At 50.7% G+C, this 18,522-nt stretch overlaps 1 protein-coding gene across 7 annotated transcripts in view; it reads left to right on the forward strand.

Annotated features, from left to right (window-relative positions):
* Positions 1–18,522, forward strand: part of LOC126519322 (12S rRNA N(4)-cytidine methyltransferase METTL15) — a 131,700-nt gene that overhangs the window by 100,164 nt on the left and 13,014 nt on the right. Inside the window, exon 8 of one of the 7 annotated variants that reach the window (XM_055065118.2) lies at positions 2,943–3,068. The exons of 4 other annotated variants lie outside the window; for them this stretch is intronic. In XM_055065118.2, the coding sequence (XP_054921093.1) occupies positions 2,943–3,053 (111 nt within the window). In that variant the 3' untranslated portion in view covers positions 3,054–3,068. Of the gene's footprint in view, positions 1–126; positions 167–2,942; positions 3,069–8,920; positions 8,960–18,522 lie in introns of those variants that run through there. 2 more of the 7 variants (XM_055065119.2, XM_055065120.2) reach the window with 2 other exon arrangements.

The following is an 18,522-nucleotide window of genomic DNA, read 5'->3' on the forward strand; positions in this document are numbered from 1 at the left end:
AGACGAGTGCCTTGGTGGAATGATGACTGTAGGCAGGCATGAAAGAAACAAAATAAAGCATGGGGCATTCCCTGTCGATATCCAAATGCGGAGAACCTCATTGCATTGAAATACTTTAAATCGCAGGGAAGGAGGACGCAAAGGCAAGCAAGGAGGGCAAGCCGGGGTACGTTTCTCTCCGGTATTAAGTTGTACACACAGGAGTTGAAAGTATGGGACGGGCTGAGTAGGCTGAAGGGGCAGCAAATCCATCTGTTGCCCGTGGTAAATGAACAAGGAAACAGCCTGATGGACCAGATCGATGCTCTTGATGCACAATTTGAGTGCATTTCCAACTGTATGCACTATTCCTTGTCTTTTCTGAAAAGCAAAGAAATGGAGGAACGGAGGTCACTCGATGGTAAATGTAGCCCAAATGAACATTTTAACTGCCTTTCTGTATTGCTGAGCTGAAAACTTCCTTATACCAGTAGTGGAACAGCTGTGCCAATTGCGCCAAACTGCGCCGCGGGTGAGCCTTTGCGCCATTCTACGCCAAAATGGCATTTTAGCGGAAAATTGAGCCGAGGCTGCGCCAAAGCATGCATAAAAGCGAAACCCTCCTTCCACTGATGGTTCGCAGCTAGCAAAACTGAAATCAAAACCAACAGAATGCTATCATCATCATCATAGAAGGAAGCAGAAGCCCGTTCAAAGAGTTTCTCTATGGGCCCGTCGGAGTCGTCCGGATCGCCATTCGTGCATTTTTCTCTGACTGACGTGCAATGTAGCGCCACGGCACCATCTTGCTGCCGCTTTATTTCGGTGTACATCGTACCCGTGCAGTATCGCGGAGTTTGCCGAAGGAGGATGTCACATTCTAGGATTTAAAGTAAACTTTTTCTATGTTTATGGGTGATAGCAGGACTTTGCAAAAGAGCCACTGCGATCAGCATCACACGTGGTGCATAGTTGGGAATGGTATTAGTGAATGTGGTACACGGCGAGAGCTGCCACTTGGATGGGTGCCGCCATGTTCGTTGATGCAATACTTTTGCGTTGAGCGTGTGTCGCTGTGCTGTTTCGATGAAATAGCATTGCCGACGCAAACACAAAACCGTATTTGCGTCTTGCGCCTGCACAGTGGCACTGACACTGTATTTTTTTGCGCCCGCAAAGCCTTTGCAACCCCTAAGCGAATATTTCCTTATGTGCATGACATGAGTATATTGCACGATGTCATGTTCAGTGCAGGCGTGCATACTCGATCTTTCTTGGTGAGCCTTTACCCAGAACCCTTGACTGTCACACTGTTGCATCCTGGGCCCGTATTCTGAAACATTCGCCTTCCGCGAAACTATCACCTTGGCCACACCTCTGCCAATGGCGCGTGCAGATTGGCTGTTTTAGCAAAACCGGAAGATAAACAGCGCCATTTAGTAGTTCCGGCCTACATCATTTTAACGTCATGGTGTCGATGGGTGCTCTCGACATGTATTCAATAGATGAACATGTCGTTTGGCATTCGGTTCGTGGTGGAATGTAGTAGATATGAGGACTGGTAGTTTATAGTAGTAATTTTGGTGGCATCTTACACACATTGTTTCGCGGCAATATTTGTTGATTTACTTAAAATAAAACATTTCACACTTCCTTTTTCAGTTTATTTTACCTAAGGCGGCCGTAGCCAACCGTAGTGAGTGTGCAGAATCTGTACCGCGGCCGGTACACTCGAAAACAACACCCCCGCGCCGCTCTACACTCGCACGGTGTGCTCTCTCATGCGATGGGAAGCGTTCGATAGCACGTGTTCGCAGTGCATGCTGACGTCACAGGTAAGCAGTCGCTTGATTTATTGAATGTGACTATCGTGGCAGCGAAACTATCGCGGAAGGCGAACGTCTTAGAATACAGTCCCTGGGTTAATAAACATGCGTGCCTTCTTCGCGCTGTATCAACGAACCCGGCCGTAGCGCCCTTTGTGCGTCGTGGTGCGGAGCAGCATCGTGCCTTACTGCTCTTGCAGGGTAAGCCTTGCGCAAACCCTAACACAATATGTCGACTACATCAGCAAATTTTTGCATACTATATGGTAAGCACACGTGTGTTGGACCCTGCACCAAAAGTGCTTGCTGCTGCGCCAAATCGGCTTTTTTGCCTGCGCCAGGACCTGCACTGTTTCACCACTATTATACGCACGTCAGCCCTCTGCTCCGGGTCTCAACAGAGTTATATACGAGATGATTAAACACCTTCACAGAAACACGCAAACACACTACTTGCACCCTTTAATACTCTCTGGGCAGCTGGGCATCTTCCATCTGCATGGAAAGAGGCTATTGTCATCCCACTTTTGAAACAGGCTAAAGATTCTGCCTCAGTAACAAGCTATTGTTGGATAGCACTAACAAGTTGCCTCTCCAAGTGTGAAAAAATATAAATCATCACCTATCTACATTACGTTGTATCAAACAAAATGCTTGATCCGTACCAATGTGGATTTAGGGAAGGGCAGTCAACAACCAATGATCTTGTGCGTGTTGAGGCTATTATTCGTGATGCTTTTGTCCATAAACAGTTCCTTTTATCTGTCGTGTTGCTAGCCCGACGACATGGAGGCTACACCACTGCCAGCTCCATGCCAATAGCAACTTTTATTCCAGCGAACGTAACTTGTATACAAGAGCGCTGTGGCACCATCTGTCGCATGCGACCTGTGTCACGTCGGCAGTGCCATCTGATGCGAAAGCACGACACTACACCTAGCCCTCCCTCAACAAGAGAATGCAGGTTATATGCATAGAACCAAAAAACCGTCCCTGCTTGTGACGGCCAACTAAATAATTGCGCTAACAAATTGACAGTAAAGTCACTGGTGGTGATTGCCTAATAAAGTCACTGCGGTCAGTAAGTTCATTGCACATAATCCCTGAACTTTGCTGGCGGTCTTCACTCCCGTGTAGAGCGGTGGAGCCCTGACTCTACTGGCTGATGAGGGTTTCCCGATTGACCACCACGATCAGCACACAGTCTGGAGGTCATGGTTCCAGCTAGTGGACTCCCTGGCCATGTAGGTGGGCTCGGCGTGCAAGGAGGCAGTGGTGACACCTGTGGTTCTGGAGACTGTGCGTCATCAGACGTTAGTGTTCTTTGGGATGTGATGATCTGTGTTCCTAAGGACGGTGTCCGAGTCCTGGTGTTGCCTGCCGGCATGTCTATGTCCATATCCCTCGCAGGGATTCTTGTCTCGCCGTTGCTTCTTGTACAGCTTCATGGGGCACAGCGGACAATTGAGAGGTGTTCCACGTCCGGCCGTCCTCTATGTGGAATGACCAATGACCTTTGTGTTTCAGGATATTGAGTGGAGCACTAAAACTGGGGGTGCCTTTCATTCCAGGTAGAGGACGTTTGACACGCAAGTAGGCACCCACTTTGAATTTGGGCTCCCTGGCTGCTCTTCGCTTGTCTGAATACGCCTTGTTTCTTTGTTGGCAATCGTATACATGGCGCCGAAGTCTACGCAGTTCGCGGGTGGGGTGGGTGCCGAAGCCTGCGGTTGGCTGGCCAATGACATCTAACGATGTCCTCATGTGACGTCCATGGAACAACAATGCTAGGGACAGACCAGTGGCACGGCAAATACCCAGGTATTCCGTAACGGTGGCTTTCATGGGTTGCTGCTCCTGTAGAGAGAGTTGCATATATGATTTAAGGACCCTGTTGAACCTTTCCGCCGCATCATTAGCCCGAGGGTGGCAAACTGCAGAGAAGAAATGTTTAATACCCCTGTCCTCTAGGAAACACTCGAATTCACTTGACATAAACTGTCGGCCGTGATCCGAGACTAGTTCTGTAGGGTAACCCTCTCGTGCAAAGACACCAAGGAGGAAGTTTATCACCGTGTGGGAAGTGATGTCACTGCAGAACGCAATCTCTGGCCATCTGGAGAAGTAGTCCACTACCACAATTACAAACCGACAGTCAGTTGGTGCACGTTCAAAGGGCCCCATGATGTCTATTGACACTTTGTCCCAGGGCCTGTCAGGCAGTGGGACAGGCTGGAGTTGTGCCTGTAAGTTCTTTGCGCACTTGTCTGAGGCTTGGCAAACAGTGCAACTTCCGAGGGCGGTCTCCACTTGCTTGTCAAGACACGGCCACCAGTACCTTTCCCTGATGCGTTGCTTGCACTCTCGGGTGGGACTCGTGGGCTAAATAGATGAAGGTACCAGTCAGCTTGGCAGATACCACAACACGTTCTGTGCGCAAAAGAAGCCCATCCACTACAGAAAGCTCCGTCCGTACATCATGGTAGGGTGTCAATTCCGTCAGAAGTGTTTTCCAGGTTGGCCATGATGACTGGATGTATTGCGTGACGTGCTTTAGTATACCAGCCTCAGCGGTAGCAACCCGAAGATCCTCTATATGTACAGGCGATGTAACTAAAGACACAACCTCTTCATCGACTTGGAAGCCACCCTCTGTTTCTGGAACAGGCATTCGGGACAAGGCATCTGCTACTTGGTTGTGGGCTCTGATGCAGTACTGGACTTTGAAGTTGTAGCGTAGGAGTCCTGCGGTCCACTTTGCGATACGAAGGTGCCGCTGTCCTGTACTCTGGGACGAGTGCAAGGCGACCAGAGCCTGATGAGCTGTCAATAGGGTGAACGGCCGGCTCCAGAGATAAACGTGCCACTTCTCACAGGCCCATAGACAGGCCAGGGCTTCACGCTCTCCAAATGAGTATTTTCGTTCTGTCTCTGTTAATGTTCGCAATGCAAATGCCACAGTTCGCATGTCGGACCCCTCCAATTGTTGCAATACGGCGCCCAGACCGTATGCAGATGCATTCATTGAGACAATGATGGGCAACGTTGGGTCAAACATTCGTAGGACCTTGTGGGGTGCTAGGAGTCTCTTTATCTTCGTGAAACTTTCTTTAGCGGCGTTGTCCCAGTCGAAGGTTACATTTTTGCATAGTAGACGGCGCCTTGGCTCTAGCTCATCTGCCAGTCATGGGACAAACTTGGCATAGTATTCAACTAGCCCTAAAAAGAGCGTAGCGTGGCTGCATCTGTAGGCGCAGGAGCCTTAACGATCGTGTCAACCTTGGTCTGGAGCGGTGCTATACCCTCTTCGCTGACCTAATGTCCTAAGAAAGACAGCTCCGATGTTTTAAATACGCATTTCTCGTTGAGCTTGAGCCCAGCTTCCGCTATTCGTTCAAGAACTTGCTTCAGGTTCTGTGTGTGTTTGCTCTTAGTCTCCCCCAATATGATTATGTCATCCAAGTAGCACAAGACCCCTTTGCGGCCTTCAATAATCTTCGTCATGATCTGCTGGAACGCAGCCGGTGCTGATGCCAACCCGAAGCAGACCCTCTTGAACCTGAAAAGGCCCTCATGCGTAATGAACGCAGTTAGGTCTCTGCTTTCTGGGGGGAGCACAACTTGATAGTAGGCCGATGCCAGATCCACCTTGGAGAAACAGTGTGCTCCGTTGAGGGCATGGAGCAGTTCCTCCATCTGAGGCAAGGGAAAGCTGTCTGCTATTACAGCTCTGTCAGGCTCTCGTAGATTGACACACAGTCGAATGCTACCGTCTGCCTTGCGAGCTGCTATGATTGCAGAGACCCACTCGTAGGCATTAATTCTCTCGATAACATCAGCTGCAAGTAGCTTCTTGATCTCGTCGGAGGTCGACTGGCGGACAGAGAATGGTAGGGGCCTTAGCTTCTGCGTGACCGGTGTGACCGAGTTTTTCATCATGACCTTATGATGCACGCCTTTGACAAGTCCCAAGCCAGGCAAAAACAAACGGCCAAACATGATCTATAGTATTCGCGGCATACCAAATTTGCGAAGGCCTAGCGCTGCTTTTGGTGTAGCGTTTCGAGGTTGCAAACTGGGGCTCATGGTGGGAACTTCTGCATGTCCCTCCGTGGACAGGTGCAGGCAGCGCAATTCTTCTCCCATAATGCGAAGGTTGAGGTATTGAACCGCATTCAGGCCGAGGAGAGATGTCCCACATGGTGTAACAGGGAATGTTATCATGGCTGCTTTCCCTTTGTGCCAGACTCGAGTGTGAAATACCCCGAGAACGGGAATTTTCCTGCTTGAGAAGTCCAGCAGCGTGAGGTGGGAACTTGTCTGCTGTGCTTCGTGGCTAAACAGACTTTGGAATAGATGCTCCCCCATAATGGACACGGCCGAGCCTGTGTCAACCAGGAATGTCCATGGCATGTGCGTGTGTCGTCGCGGTAACCGGCGCAACTTTGACATCGATGTAGACGCCTGTGTTCTTTTTCGTACAGACCGCCAAAATGCTAATGACACTTGCAGTCTTCTGGTGCGATTTCGTGGACCTCGGCATAGTGCCATTCTCGTGTGTGGCAGGAGCTTCGACAAGCTCTCCGAAAGTGACCGCGGCGTCCGCAGGCAAAACACGTGTGACCGCGAGCGGGACCTGCTGATGGCAAGCAACTTGCAGCGCCGCAGTTTCTGCAGACAGTTGCAGTTCTGGTCCCCGGGGGAACGGCGGCGGCTTTCAGATCAGGTGCGGATGCGGTGTGCATGCGTGAGCTGAAGCGGCGGTGACTCAGGGGGCGTGTGCCATTGTCGGTGTGATCCTCTCGGCAGCCCCGTGCGGTTAGATTGTCCCATAACTGCTGCTGAATTCGGTGCACTGGATTGGTGAAGGCCTCAGATTCGCGTTGGGTCCGCTCACGCAGAAGTGCTATATGGACAGCATGATCGAACGTCAGTTTGTCACCCTCGAGCAGCAATCTCTCCTGGTGCCGTGGGCACGTGACACTGGCTACAAATTGCTCACACACATTTTCGTCGGCTTGAGTGGCGAAATCGCAAAGAGCCGCCAACTCGCGAAGTGCGATAGTGAAGTCCCTGATGGGCTGCCCCTGCAGTTGGCGACACTCACGAATCGATGGCGTTGCAGGCGAATGTTGCAAGTGGTGGCGAAATGCCTTGTTAGCATCTCAAGGGCCACGTCGTACTCGTCGGGTAAACGTGGGGCTTCTGCGGTCGTGTCGTACGGCAGCGTCTGCGTCCCGGCAGTTGTGGCGGTTTCCGTGACGGCGGCTGCATGTGACGTGGGTCTGGCAGCGGCTGCGGCACACGGTTGCTCTATCATGGTTTGTAGCATAGTCGGCGGAAGTGCGTTGAAAATTCACTGTCTTTTGGTCCTCAGACAGTGCAGCAAAAGAGCTCGGCAGTGGGGTGCGGATAGTTAAGTCGCTCCGGGCGCCAGTAAAAACGTCTCAAATAGGCGTATCCACCAGGGCCATACAGCTGGTGTGCCAGGGGGGTCAATGAATGGGGGTGGTGGCGAAATCCCAGTGGAAAACATCCTAGTTGGCAGATTGTCGTGCCACTAGCCCAGCAACACGGAGGCTACGCCACTGCTGGCTCTATGCCGATAACAAACTTTATTTCGGTGAACGTAACTTATATACAAGAGTGCTGTGGCACCATCTGTCGCATGTGACCTGTGTCATGTCGGCAGTTGTGTCGTGCCTCCCTGTTGCGAAGGCACGACACTAGATTATCTATATTTCGTGACAAAAGACCTACGACACCACGTGGCGGTATGGAATCCTCCGAGACCTGTCACAAATGCATACCAGGGGGGATATGCTAAACATTATTGAGAGTTAACTCCCTAAACGTACCTTTCGCATAAATATAGGCAAGACACACTCGCGTCCATTTATGCAGGAAAGAAAAGTACTCCAGGGAGGCATGCTCACTGTACGCTCGTTATTGTGAAGATGACAATCTGCGAAAGGCACGTACAGCTTGGGCTGAAGAAATTATCCAAATGGGCAGATGAAAGTGGGTTCAAGGTCAATCCAAATTAAACCTCTTGTGTCCTTTTTTGCAAGAAAGAGAGGACTGTTCCCTGATCCCACTATCAAACTGCAAGGACAGCACTTTCCTGTGAACAAAGAACATAATTCTAGGGCATCATACTCAAATTTAAAACTACGTTTTATCCCCCACATCAAATACATCAAGGCCAAGTGCCTGAAAACAACAAACATACTGAAAATTCTCTCACTCAGAAATTGGGGCAGGGAGAGAAAATGCTTATGGAACCTCTACAGTACAGAAGTCTTATATGATTGCGTTAAGACTACGGGGCTGTAGGGTATCAGTGTGCTAAACAGAGTGCCCTAATGATACTTGATCCTGTTCATAATCTAGACATGTGCCTGGCCACAGGAGCTTTCAGAACTATCCTGTTACAAGGCCTCTATATAGAATCCAATACATGGTCACGCCATCTGCAAAGGTCGTTGTCCAATTTCATGTATTTCCTGTAAGCACACTCTAACCCTGAACATCCTTGGAACGAAACTGTCACGTTTCAGGGCACCGAGCAAAGTTTCCAGTCAACATCTAATTTATTTTCAGACAAAACAGGATATCAGCGCAGTGCTCTGCACGCGGGTGCACATCACACTAAGCACGCAAGGCGGTGGCGCCATTGGGGTCAGCACCTAGAAGATTTAGTGCACGGCCGTCAGTTCTGTACATTCTGTGCAATAGAAAGTTCTGCAGCTTTTATGGTGAATACTCCACCACTGGCTTTCCCGCCCTTGAACTTCTACGTGGCATGTACAGCTCAACAGGAGTGGGTGGTATAGCGCCTTTCTCACCTGGCGCTGCAGCTTCGCTTGACAAATCTCTATGAGGGTCTGCTTCTCCTGAAGTGCTTCTGTCAACCTGTGGGAGCATAGCTGGTGTCACATGGTTGATCACCAGTTCACTAGGTGGGCAGGCTACCGTGACGCTCGTCAGCACTGGAGATAGTGCCGATACGGTGAAATCGGGCCTTAAGTGCTTCTGGTAGTGCCGCCAGAGTCGGCCATCTGGCAGAGTGACAGCGGTGATATGGTTACTTGCAGCAGCTGTCACTTTTGCAGGAATGCAGGGTGGCCCCTCTCTGAAGTTTCGTGCATACACCAGGTCTCCCATTTGCCCAGTTGGTGTAGCAAGCATGTGACGCTCTCCAGATCTGCCGTATCTCAAGCGACGAGCCGGGACCCAGTCCTGTCTCAGGTGGTCAAGGCGGTGTCCCGTGGGGAGGAATTAGTTCGGCAGGCCTATAGCCACAAGGCCGCTGAGCTGAGCTTGCAGAAGGGCTGCCTGCTGTGGGGTTTCAAGGTGATGATCCCACAAAGTCTCCGGTCCAGGGTTCTGCGGTTGCTGCACACAAGTTATCCGGGTGTGGAAAAGACTAAGATGGTGGCCCGGTCCGATATTTGGTGTCCTAGCCTCGACCAGGACATAGCTCACATGGTGCAGAGCTGCCAAAACTGCCAGGAGCATCAGCGGGCTTCACATCATGTGGAAATCACCCCCTGGCCGTTCCCACAGAGACCCTGGTCCCGCCTGCATGTGGATTTTGGGGGCCCTTCAAGGGCCATTACTTCCTGGTGGTGGTGGATGCCTTTTCGAAGTGTGTCACCTCTCCATCAGCAAGCGCGACCATTGCGGCGCTGCAACAGGTTTTCGCCGCCCAGGCGTTGCCGGACGTCATCGTGTCCGACAATGGTCCTGCTTTCGCCAGCAGAGTACTTGGCCTGGCTGAGGAAGAACAGAATCCACCGTAGAATGGTTCCGCCTACCACACTGCCTCAAATGGTGTAGCCAAGCGGGTGGTGCAAACCATCAAAGACAAGCTCAAGAAGAGCCAGACTGGGGATTTCCGGACTCAGATGGCCCGGATACTATTTCAGTACCGGACCACGCCCCACGATGTGACTGGCCGTGCCCCCTTGTGAGCTCCTGCTGGGTCGGATGGTCAAGACACCCTTGGACGTCTTGTATCCGGACCTCCGATCCACAGTACTCTTGAAGCAGCTGAAGTAGAAGCTGGCTGCTGACCAAGGATGCCGTCCCGGTCCTTTGCCAGAGTCGGGAGCTCCAGTTTTTGCCAGGAACTTCTGTCCTGGCCCACCCTGGTCTGCCGGACAGGTAGTGTCTCCTGCCAGCGCCTCATCGCTGCTCGTCCGCATGCCAGACGGCGCCATGTGGCACAGACACGCCGACAATGTCAGGTGTCGCCTCGGGACCTGGCCAGCACCCTCGACTGCCACTTCTGAGTTCCAGCCTGCAGGAGGACTAGCGGCAGCACCAGTCGCTTCCAGCGGAGCACCACTAACTTCGGAGGTGGCAACCGTTGCCAGTGGTGCGGCACCAGTTGGACAGGTGTCGAGCCCGGCATCATTCGCAAGCCCGACCACTACAGACCCTCCGGATGGAGCGAGGCTGGCTCAAGCAGCACCTGGCGTTGCGGCACCCGACCCATCAACACCGGTGCCCAGGTGGAGTGCTTGATGGCGGAGGCCACCGGACCGTTACTCGCCTGGATAGCAGGCACAGTCGACCCAGCTAGGGTGGAGGACGTTGGACGTTTGTTTCTTTTATTTAACAAACAAACTGGGGGTAAGGGGGTGTAGCAAGCATGTGACGCCCCCTCAGGCATAATGTTCGTTCGCCGCCAGGCTCGGTGGTCTGCCAAGCCCGGCAGGCAACATTGGTCACCGCATCGCAATAAACACCGATGAGCAAGGCTGCTCGGCGGTCAGTCATCGTTCAGCACCACCACGCTGCGGAGCGTCCGTCTATCGGAGGGTGCCACGAGCCCTCCCTTGTTCACGAGCCCGGGTAGATCGTGACAGTTGGTGCCGTCCAGGCATTCTTGTCGTGTGGTAACTTCTGCTTCAGTTGTCGCGTCAGGACAGTCAACGTCATGTCCGGGTGCAACAGACTCAAAGCAGTTGTCAACTTGTGACCCATGATTATATCGCGCTTAGTGTTACACCGACAAACATAAGAGATGAGACGCGGATGTAGCGCGACCTACCAACTGTTTAATACTGTTAAAGAACACGCTTATATACAAGGATATGTGGCGCAGGGGAGGGGGGAGCAGATATGAAAAGATATGACAAGGTGACGACATGTGATGATAGTTTGGGCCGGAACTACATCGTTCACTTGCACCCGTTTGCTGTGGCAAACTCGACCTCAGCTTCAATGAGCACCATGGATGGAGTGCTTACGCACATCTTTTTCTTTTGCTATTGCAAGTATGCAGCGAGGCGTGGCTCGGCAGGTGTGCAGCCAGTAGTTTAGTTTCATGAGGAGTTGTTCGGTAATTAAGCAGGACGTGGGCTAGTTGACAATCAAAGGTTCCACCTCTGGCCTTCTTCAGCTTTGACTTGTTTGTACTGCACATTCAACAGCTTTATTGGAAGCAGGGTGGTATGAAGGTGCTAAAACTGTCGAGGTGCTATGGAGGTGCAGAAACGTACATAGACAGAATTTCTGTCAACGTGCCATTGAGCTGCTCTGTCAGTCTGTTTGTCTGCCGTTGGTAGATGGCGGAAAGCTTGTGCTCGGCAGAACAGGAGGGAAGTAGGTTTTGAACTACTTGGGACAAGAAGGTGCAGCGGTGATCAGTGAGGAGCTGCCGGGGTGCACCACTATGGAGGATGACGTCATGTAAAAGGAAATCTGCTACCTTGGTTGCAAAGCTTGCGTAATCGGTCGCGGAAACGACCCACTTATCACCAGATTTCGATGTCGGAAAAGGGCTGAGAAGATTGAGAACGACCTGAAAGAATGGTTGTGAAGGCACGTCGATGGGGAGAAAGGCGTCCAGCGGGCAGCACAGCAGGTTTTTTGCACCGCTGACAGAGCGCACAGGTTCCAATGTAGCGGTGCACAGTAGCGCTACATTGGTTCCAATGTAGTGGTAGAGGCTTGGCCAGTAGAAGCAGTGCCGTACATGGTCGTAAGTATGTGAAACGCCGAGGTGGCCTGCAGTTGGGGTGTCATGCAACCGCTTAAGAACTGATGTCCGGAGATGGCATGATACAACGAGTAAAAATTCTGGTCCTTCAGGGTGTAAGCAGCGACGGTAGAGAATGTTGTCGTGGAGCATGTGGGTCCACGTGCTCCGCGACGATGGATTCGGAGCATGGGCTCAGAATGTCCAGAATTGAGATAATCGATGAGGACACGCAAGCATTCATCACGCCATTGTTCTGTGCAGATATTGTGCAGATCAAAAATGGCCAGGATGCAAGAGTCGGTGTCATGTGCATCATATTGAGGGCAGTCGACAGGGTGAAGGGAGAGGTAGTCGGCGCCCTTGTGCAAATGGTCTGACTTGCATAAAACAGCAAATGATTATTCATGGAGCTGTAGTGCCCATCCACCCAATTGTCCAATGTGGTCTTTAAGTGAGAGACAACACAAGGTGTGCTGATTGGTAACCACAGAAAATGTGCAGCCGTACAAGTAGGGGCAGAATTTGGCAACTGCCCAAACTAACGCCAGGCACTCCCGTTCGCTCATCGAAAAATTCTTCTAGGCGGGTGACAGGAGGCGGCTGGCGCATGCAATTATGCAATCTGCTTTATGCTGCCATTGAACTAGTATAGCCCCAATTCCATGGCCACTGGCATCCGCGTGAAGTTCAGTGGCGGCAGATGAATCATTATGAGCTAGCAGTGGAGGAGCCGTGTGAAAGCAACGTCCTTCTTAAGTAAGTCGGTGAGTGGGCGAGCGGTTTAAGTGAAATTCTTGATCATCATCATCATCATCAGCCTGGTTACGCCCACTGCCGGGCAAAGGCCTCTCCCATACTTCTCAAGCTACCCCGGTCATGTGCTAATTGTGGCCATGTTTTCCCTGCAAACTTCTTAATCTCATCCACCCACCTAGCTTTCTGCCGCCCCCTGCTACGCTTCTTTTCCCTTGGAATCCAGTTCGTAACCCTTAATGACAATCGGTTATCTTCTCTCCTCATTACATGTCCTGCCCATGCCCATTTCTTTTTCTTGATTTCAACTAAGATGTCATTAACTTGCGTTTGTTCTCTCACCCAATCTGCTCTTATCCCTTAACGTTACACCCATCATTCTTCTTTTCATAGTTCGTTGCGTTGTCCTCAATTTAAGTAGAACCCTTTTCATAAGCCTCCAGGTTTCTGACCCGTACGTGAGTACTGGTAAGACACAGCTGTTATACACTTTCCTCTTGAGGGGTAATGGCAACCTGCTGTTCATGATTTGGGAATGCCTGCCAAACGCACCCCAGCCCATTCTTATTCTTCTGATTATCTCAGTCTCATGATCCGGATCCGCGGTCACTACCTGCCCTAAGTAGATGTATTCCCTTACCACTTCCAATGCCTCGCTGCCTATCGTAAACTGCTGTTCTCTTCCGAGACTATTAAACATTACTTTAGTTTTCTGCAGATTAATTTTTAGACCCACCCTTCTGCTTTGTCTCTCCAGGTCAGTGAGCATGCATTGCAATTGGTCCCCTGAGTTACTAAGCAAGGCAATATCATCAGCGAATCGTAAGTTACCAAGGTATTCTCCATTAACTCTTATTCCCAATTCTTCCCAATCCAGGTCTCTGAATACCTCCTGCAAACACGCTGTGAATAGCATTCGAGAGATCGTATCTCCCTGCCTGACACTTTTCTTTATTTGGATTTTGTTGCTTTCTAAAAAAATTCTTGATAAAACAACGCAAATAGGAGCATAGCCCAACAAGGCTTCTTACGTCCGTGGTGGAAGTCGGAATGGGAAAGTTCTGTACCTTGTGAATCTTGTCAGGGTCGGGTTGAATGCCAGTGGCACTGACGAGATGACCAAGAAAGGTAATTTGACGATCTTTAAAGTGGCACTTGGATTAGTTCAGTTGCAAGCTGGTGTGCTGGAAAACAGCAAGAATAGCCGATAGACGTGTTAGATGACTCGTGAGAGTTGATGAAAAGACTGACATTGTCTAGATAACACAGACATGTGGACCATGTTTAGCCGCAAAGTAAGGGGTCCATCATTCTTTTGAAGGTTGCCGGGGCATTAAAAAGGCTGGACGGCATAACCTTGAACTGGTAGTGGCCGTCAGGTGTTATAAAGGCAGTTTTTTCACGGTCCATGTCATCTACTGAGATTTGCCGATAGCCTGATTGGAGGTCTATCAATGAAAAGTACTTGGCTCCGTGCATGCAGTCGAAGGCTTCATCAATATGCGGCATGGGATAGACATGCTGAGTTGTCTGTAATCCACACAAAAGTGCCAACTGCCATCCTTCTTGACAAGGACACCAGGGGATGCCCACGGAATGCCTTTAGCCAGCATCTTGTGGACTTCTCTTTGTTTCACTTGTCGTGCAGCATATGTAACACGGTATGTGCGACGGCGTATTGTAGTGGCATATCCGGTGTAAATACGATGGCTGACCACCGATGTCTGGACTAAAGGGCGGCCATCAAGGTCAAAAATGTAAATTTCCAAGAGACAGTGGAGGTCCGCAGCTTGTGGCGGTAGAAACTCAGCTGCAATCATCTTGCTAAGTTTGTCTTGAATGGATGAATTGGAGGTTCCTGTAGAAGGTGACGGGATCTCGGCATCAAGAGCTGATATCTCACAATCATTCACAGGTGATATGTTGCCTAAAGACATGCCTCTGAGAACAATTTGAGTCGAGTAGTTAAAATTAAGGAAAAGAGGCGGAGTATGATTGCCTGTAACAGTGAGCATGGTATGGGGAATGGCCAAATTTCTTTCAAGCAGTATATCAGCAATGGGACATAGTACATAGACGTCATCAGGAACAGATGGGAATGACAGTAGAGTGATGCACGTAGTGGCTTGAGGCAACAGGCAGATGTCTTCAGGAGAGCATAACCATGGTTGTTTGACTGATGGGCTATAGCAGCCATGGGGCAGTTCAAGTTGAATGACACTAGACACACAATCAAAGAGTGCTGAATGGGACGATAAAATGTCTAAGCCAAGTATAACGTCGTAAGGGTGTTGTTCCAAAATGGTAAACAAAACAGTTCTTTGGCGCCAAGCGATGCCAATGCTAGCAGTGCACATACCAAGCAGTCACATACCAAGTACGGTAGGCATTCCTCCATCGGCGACGCGGAGGGTGTGTGATGCAGGGAGTGTGAGAACTTTGTTCAAGTGTCGGCGCAATTGGGCACTCATCACAGATATGTGCGTACCAGTGTCTATGAGTGTTGGGACACTGGCGCCTTCGACTAAAACATCCATCAAGTTCTGTTTGTTAGGTAAAGTGATCAGAAGGTCAGTCGTCAAGGCAGCCTCACCTCTGGGAGATGCATCGCTTAGTTTCCCGGAGACTGGCATCGGGCTGCATTGGGGACAGTGGGTGACGAGCCTGCAGCGATGGGGATGACGGTCGACGAGCTAATGGTGAACGGGACTGGCGAGGTCGGAATGACGATGAGGGACTGTTCCAAGGAACACGAGTGTCAGTGTTTGACTGTTGCGGTGTCAGTCGAGGCTGGAAACGACACTCGCTCTGTTTGATACGATGATAACTGACGAATGGCAGTCGCAGAAGGGAGGAGACAGTACGGTTGTTACAATGGCGACAAACGTGACCGATATGCTGGCAGGCAAAGCACATTGGCTGATCGTCTGTGGTTCACCACTCTGCTAGATTTAGGTCGCGTGCAGGATACTGCAGACCAGTCGATAGACCTGGAGCATGAGACAGCTGTGAAGTGGCAACAGCAGCACATACAGAATGAACTCCCAAGATTAGCGAGTTCTTTGTAGACTATTGCCTTCATAAATAGTGCTGTAGGCAAGTTGTTTGGCTCACTGGGGCTAGAAAAAAAGGCTGCAGGAGCCATGGCTTCATGTTCTCGGTACGCTATCTGCGCTGGTAATCTGATGATGATGGTCGCTGCAAACATACCCTGTCGTCACAAGAGGATGTCGCAGCTGTGTTCTGCAGACACGCGAATGGCATTGCAATGTCTGCTGAAAGCGTCGACACTATTTTATGATGTCCTGTACTGTTTCACAATTTTCATGCGTGAGCAGGTTGAAAGCATTGTCAGCGATCCTCTTCAGTACACGCCCAACCTTCTCTGACTCAGCCATATCACTGTCAGCCTTATGGCGCAGATCCAGCACGTCCTGGATGCAAGAAACGTGTGGTTCTGTGGATGTTTGGTCGCGGGTTCGCTAGTTCTTTCTTAGCGGTGCTCTTCCACCAGGTGGGACAGCTGAACAACTCCCTCAGCTTCTGCTTGCACGTGTCCCAGTCGTTAAGCTCTTCGTTGTGGTTGTGGTACATATTGCTGCATCACGTTCGTCCTGTTCAAATCCTCCGTCGACGCTCCTCACCAACACGAACCTAATTGAAGTAGACATAGGTGGTGTTCCGTCGACGGCATTAATTGATACTGGAGCCCAGCTATCCATAACGAGCGCTAACCTACGTCGTCGCCTCAAAAAAGTTCTTACGCTTGCCATCACTCGAGCAGTACGCATCGCCAATGGCACCACTGTTGCTGTCAAGGGTATGTGCACTGCTCGCATAGGAATTGCTGGCCGCCAAATTCCAGTCCTGTTCACCATGCTGACTAGTTGCCCTCATGACCTAATCTTCGGGCTCGACTTTCTGACGACGCATTCTGCCCTCATCGACTCTTCCACCAGTACGCTGTGCCTCGAGCTTCCTCTTCTTTCAGACGTTCACCCTGAACAACCAAACACCCTCTGCACTACAGCGTTTGTTCGCTTTCCTCCAAAAGCCCTAACCTTTGTCGAATTGGCCTCAATGGCAAGCGTGCTTGATGGCGACTATGTCGTCGCACCTATTCGTGATGTCCTTCTGGCGTGCGGCATCTCTGTGCCGCACTCCGTCATAACCCTTGCCGTTAATCGAATGTGTCTCCCCATTATCAATTTTGGCTTGACAAAGCAAGTGTTGCCTGAAGGCATAGCGGTGGCCACGCTCCGATCAGTGACAGACGACCACGTCACTGCTTTTGCAGCCGAAGCGTCTCCAGATCCTCCTGATTACCCGCAGGATTCCTTGAACCTCGATGGCCCATTGCGTCCTATGGTCGCTCTGGACCTCGCACATGACCAAGCAGCCGCCCTATATTGCCCTTTGCTTTCCTACCACGACATATTTGACACTGACAATCGACCACTTGGTGAGATGTCCCTTGTTAAGCATCGGATAAACACTGGTGATGCTGTTTCCATTCACCGCCGACCGTATCCCATGTCCATGGCAGAGCAGCAAATTATTCAGCAGGAAGTAAACAAAATGTTCGCCAGAGGCATTGTTGAGCCCTCGTCGAGTCCTTGGGCGTCGCCGGTCATGCTCGTTAAAAAGAAAGATGGCACATGGCGCTTCGGCGTTGATTACCGCCACCTAAACCGAATTACTAAAAAGGACGTTTACCCTTTACCACGAATTGACGACGATCTTCATTGTCTTCACGGTGCTTAATACTTTTCGTGTATCGACCTTTGATCTGGTTATTGGCAGATGTCCGTCGATGAGCAAGACCAAGAGAAGACCACTTTCGTCACTCCAGATGGCCTCCACCAATGCGAGGTTATGGCGTTTGGTTTATGCAATACCCCACCACGTTCGAACGGATGATCGACTCTCTGCTTCAAGGTTTCAAATGGTCAACTTGCCTTTGTTACCTCGACGACGTCCTTGTGTTTTCCCTACATTTGAGAAGCACCTTGAGCGCGTCGCTGCTATCCTTGACGTATTCCGCAAGGCTGGGCTCCAATTAAACTCATCGAAGTGCCACTTCGGGTGCCGGCAGATTACAGCGCTAGGCCATCTCGTAGATGCTTCCACAGTACAACCCGTCCGGAGAAGGTTCGAGCAGTAACGGCTTTTCCTGAACCTCAGTCTGTCAAAGACGTCTGTAGTTTTGTGGGGCTGTGTTCTTATTTCAGACGGTTCATGAAAGATTTCGCAGCAATCGCTCGACCACTCACTGAACCCCTGAAGGAAGACTTGCCTTTTTTGTGGGGTTCCTCTCAGGCTGCCGCATTTTCACGCCTTATCGCGATTCTCACCAATCCACCGGTCTTGGCCCACTTTGACCCGTCCGCATCTACAGAGGTCCGAACCGATGCCAGTAGTTACGGGATCGGCGCTGTATTATCACAACACCAACATGGACACGACCACGTTATAACGTATGCTAGCCGGCTCCTGACAACTGCAGAGGACAACTATTCGATTACTGAGCGCGAATGTCTTCTCTCGTCTGGGCTGTTTCAAAGTTCTGCCTATATTTATATGGCAAGCCCTTCTCAGTAATCACAGACCATCTGTGCTCTGTTGGCTTTCGTCGCTCCATGATCCTACTGGCCGACTCGGCCGTTGGGCCCTCTAACTACAAGAATATCCCCACACAGTGACTTACAAGTCGGGATGCCAACACCAGGACACAGATTGCCTCTCTCGCTACCCAGTCGAAGACACAACCTCTACGTCTGATACTGACACCGACGCCTGTGTTCTCTCTATTTTTCCATGACTCCATGTCGCTGATGAGCAGCGCCCTGACCCGTCCTTGTGTATCATCATTGACCGCCTGGAATCGGCACTTGCCGACAGTTACCTTTGCTCATTCATACTTCAAGATGGCGTACTCTACCGCCACAACGTTCACCCCGATGGCCCTGC

This window comes from Dermacentor andersoni, chromosome 10 (genome assembly GCF_023375885.2).
Source record: "Dermacentor andersoni chromosome 10, qqDerAnde1_hic_scaffold, whole genome shotgun sequence".
Lineage (NCBI taxonomy): Eukaryota > Metazoa > Arthropoda > Arachnida > Ixodida > Ixodidae > Dermacentor > Dermacentor andersoni.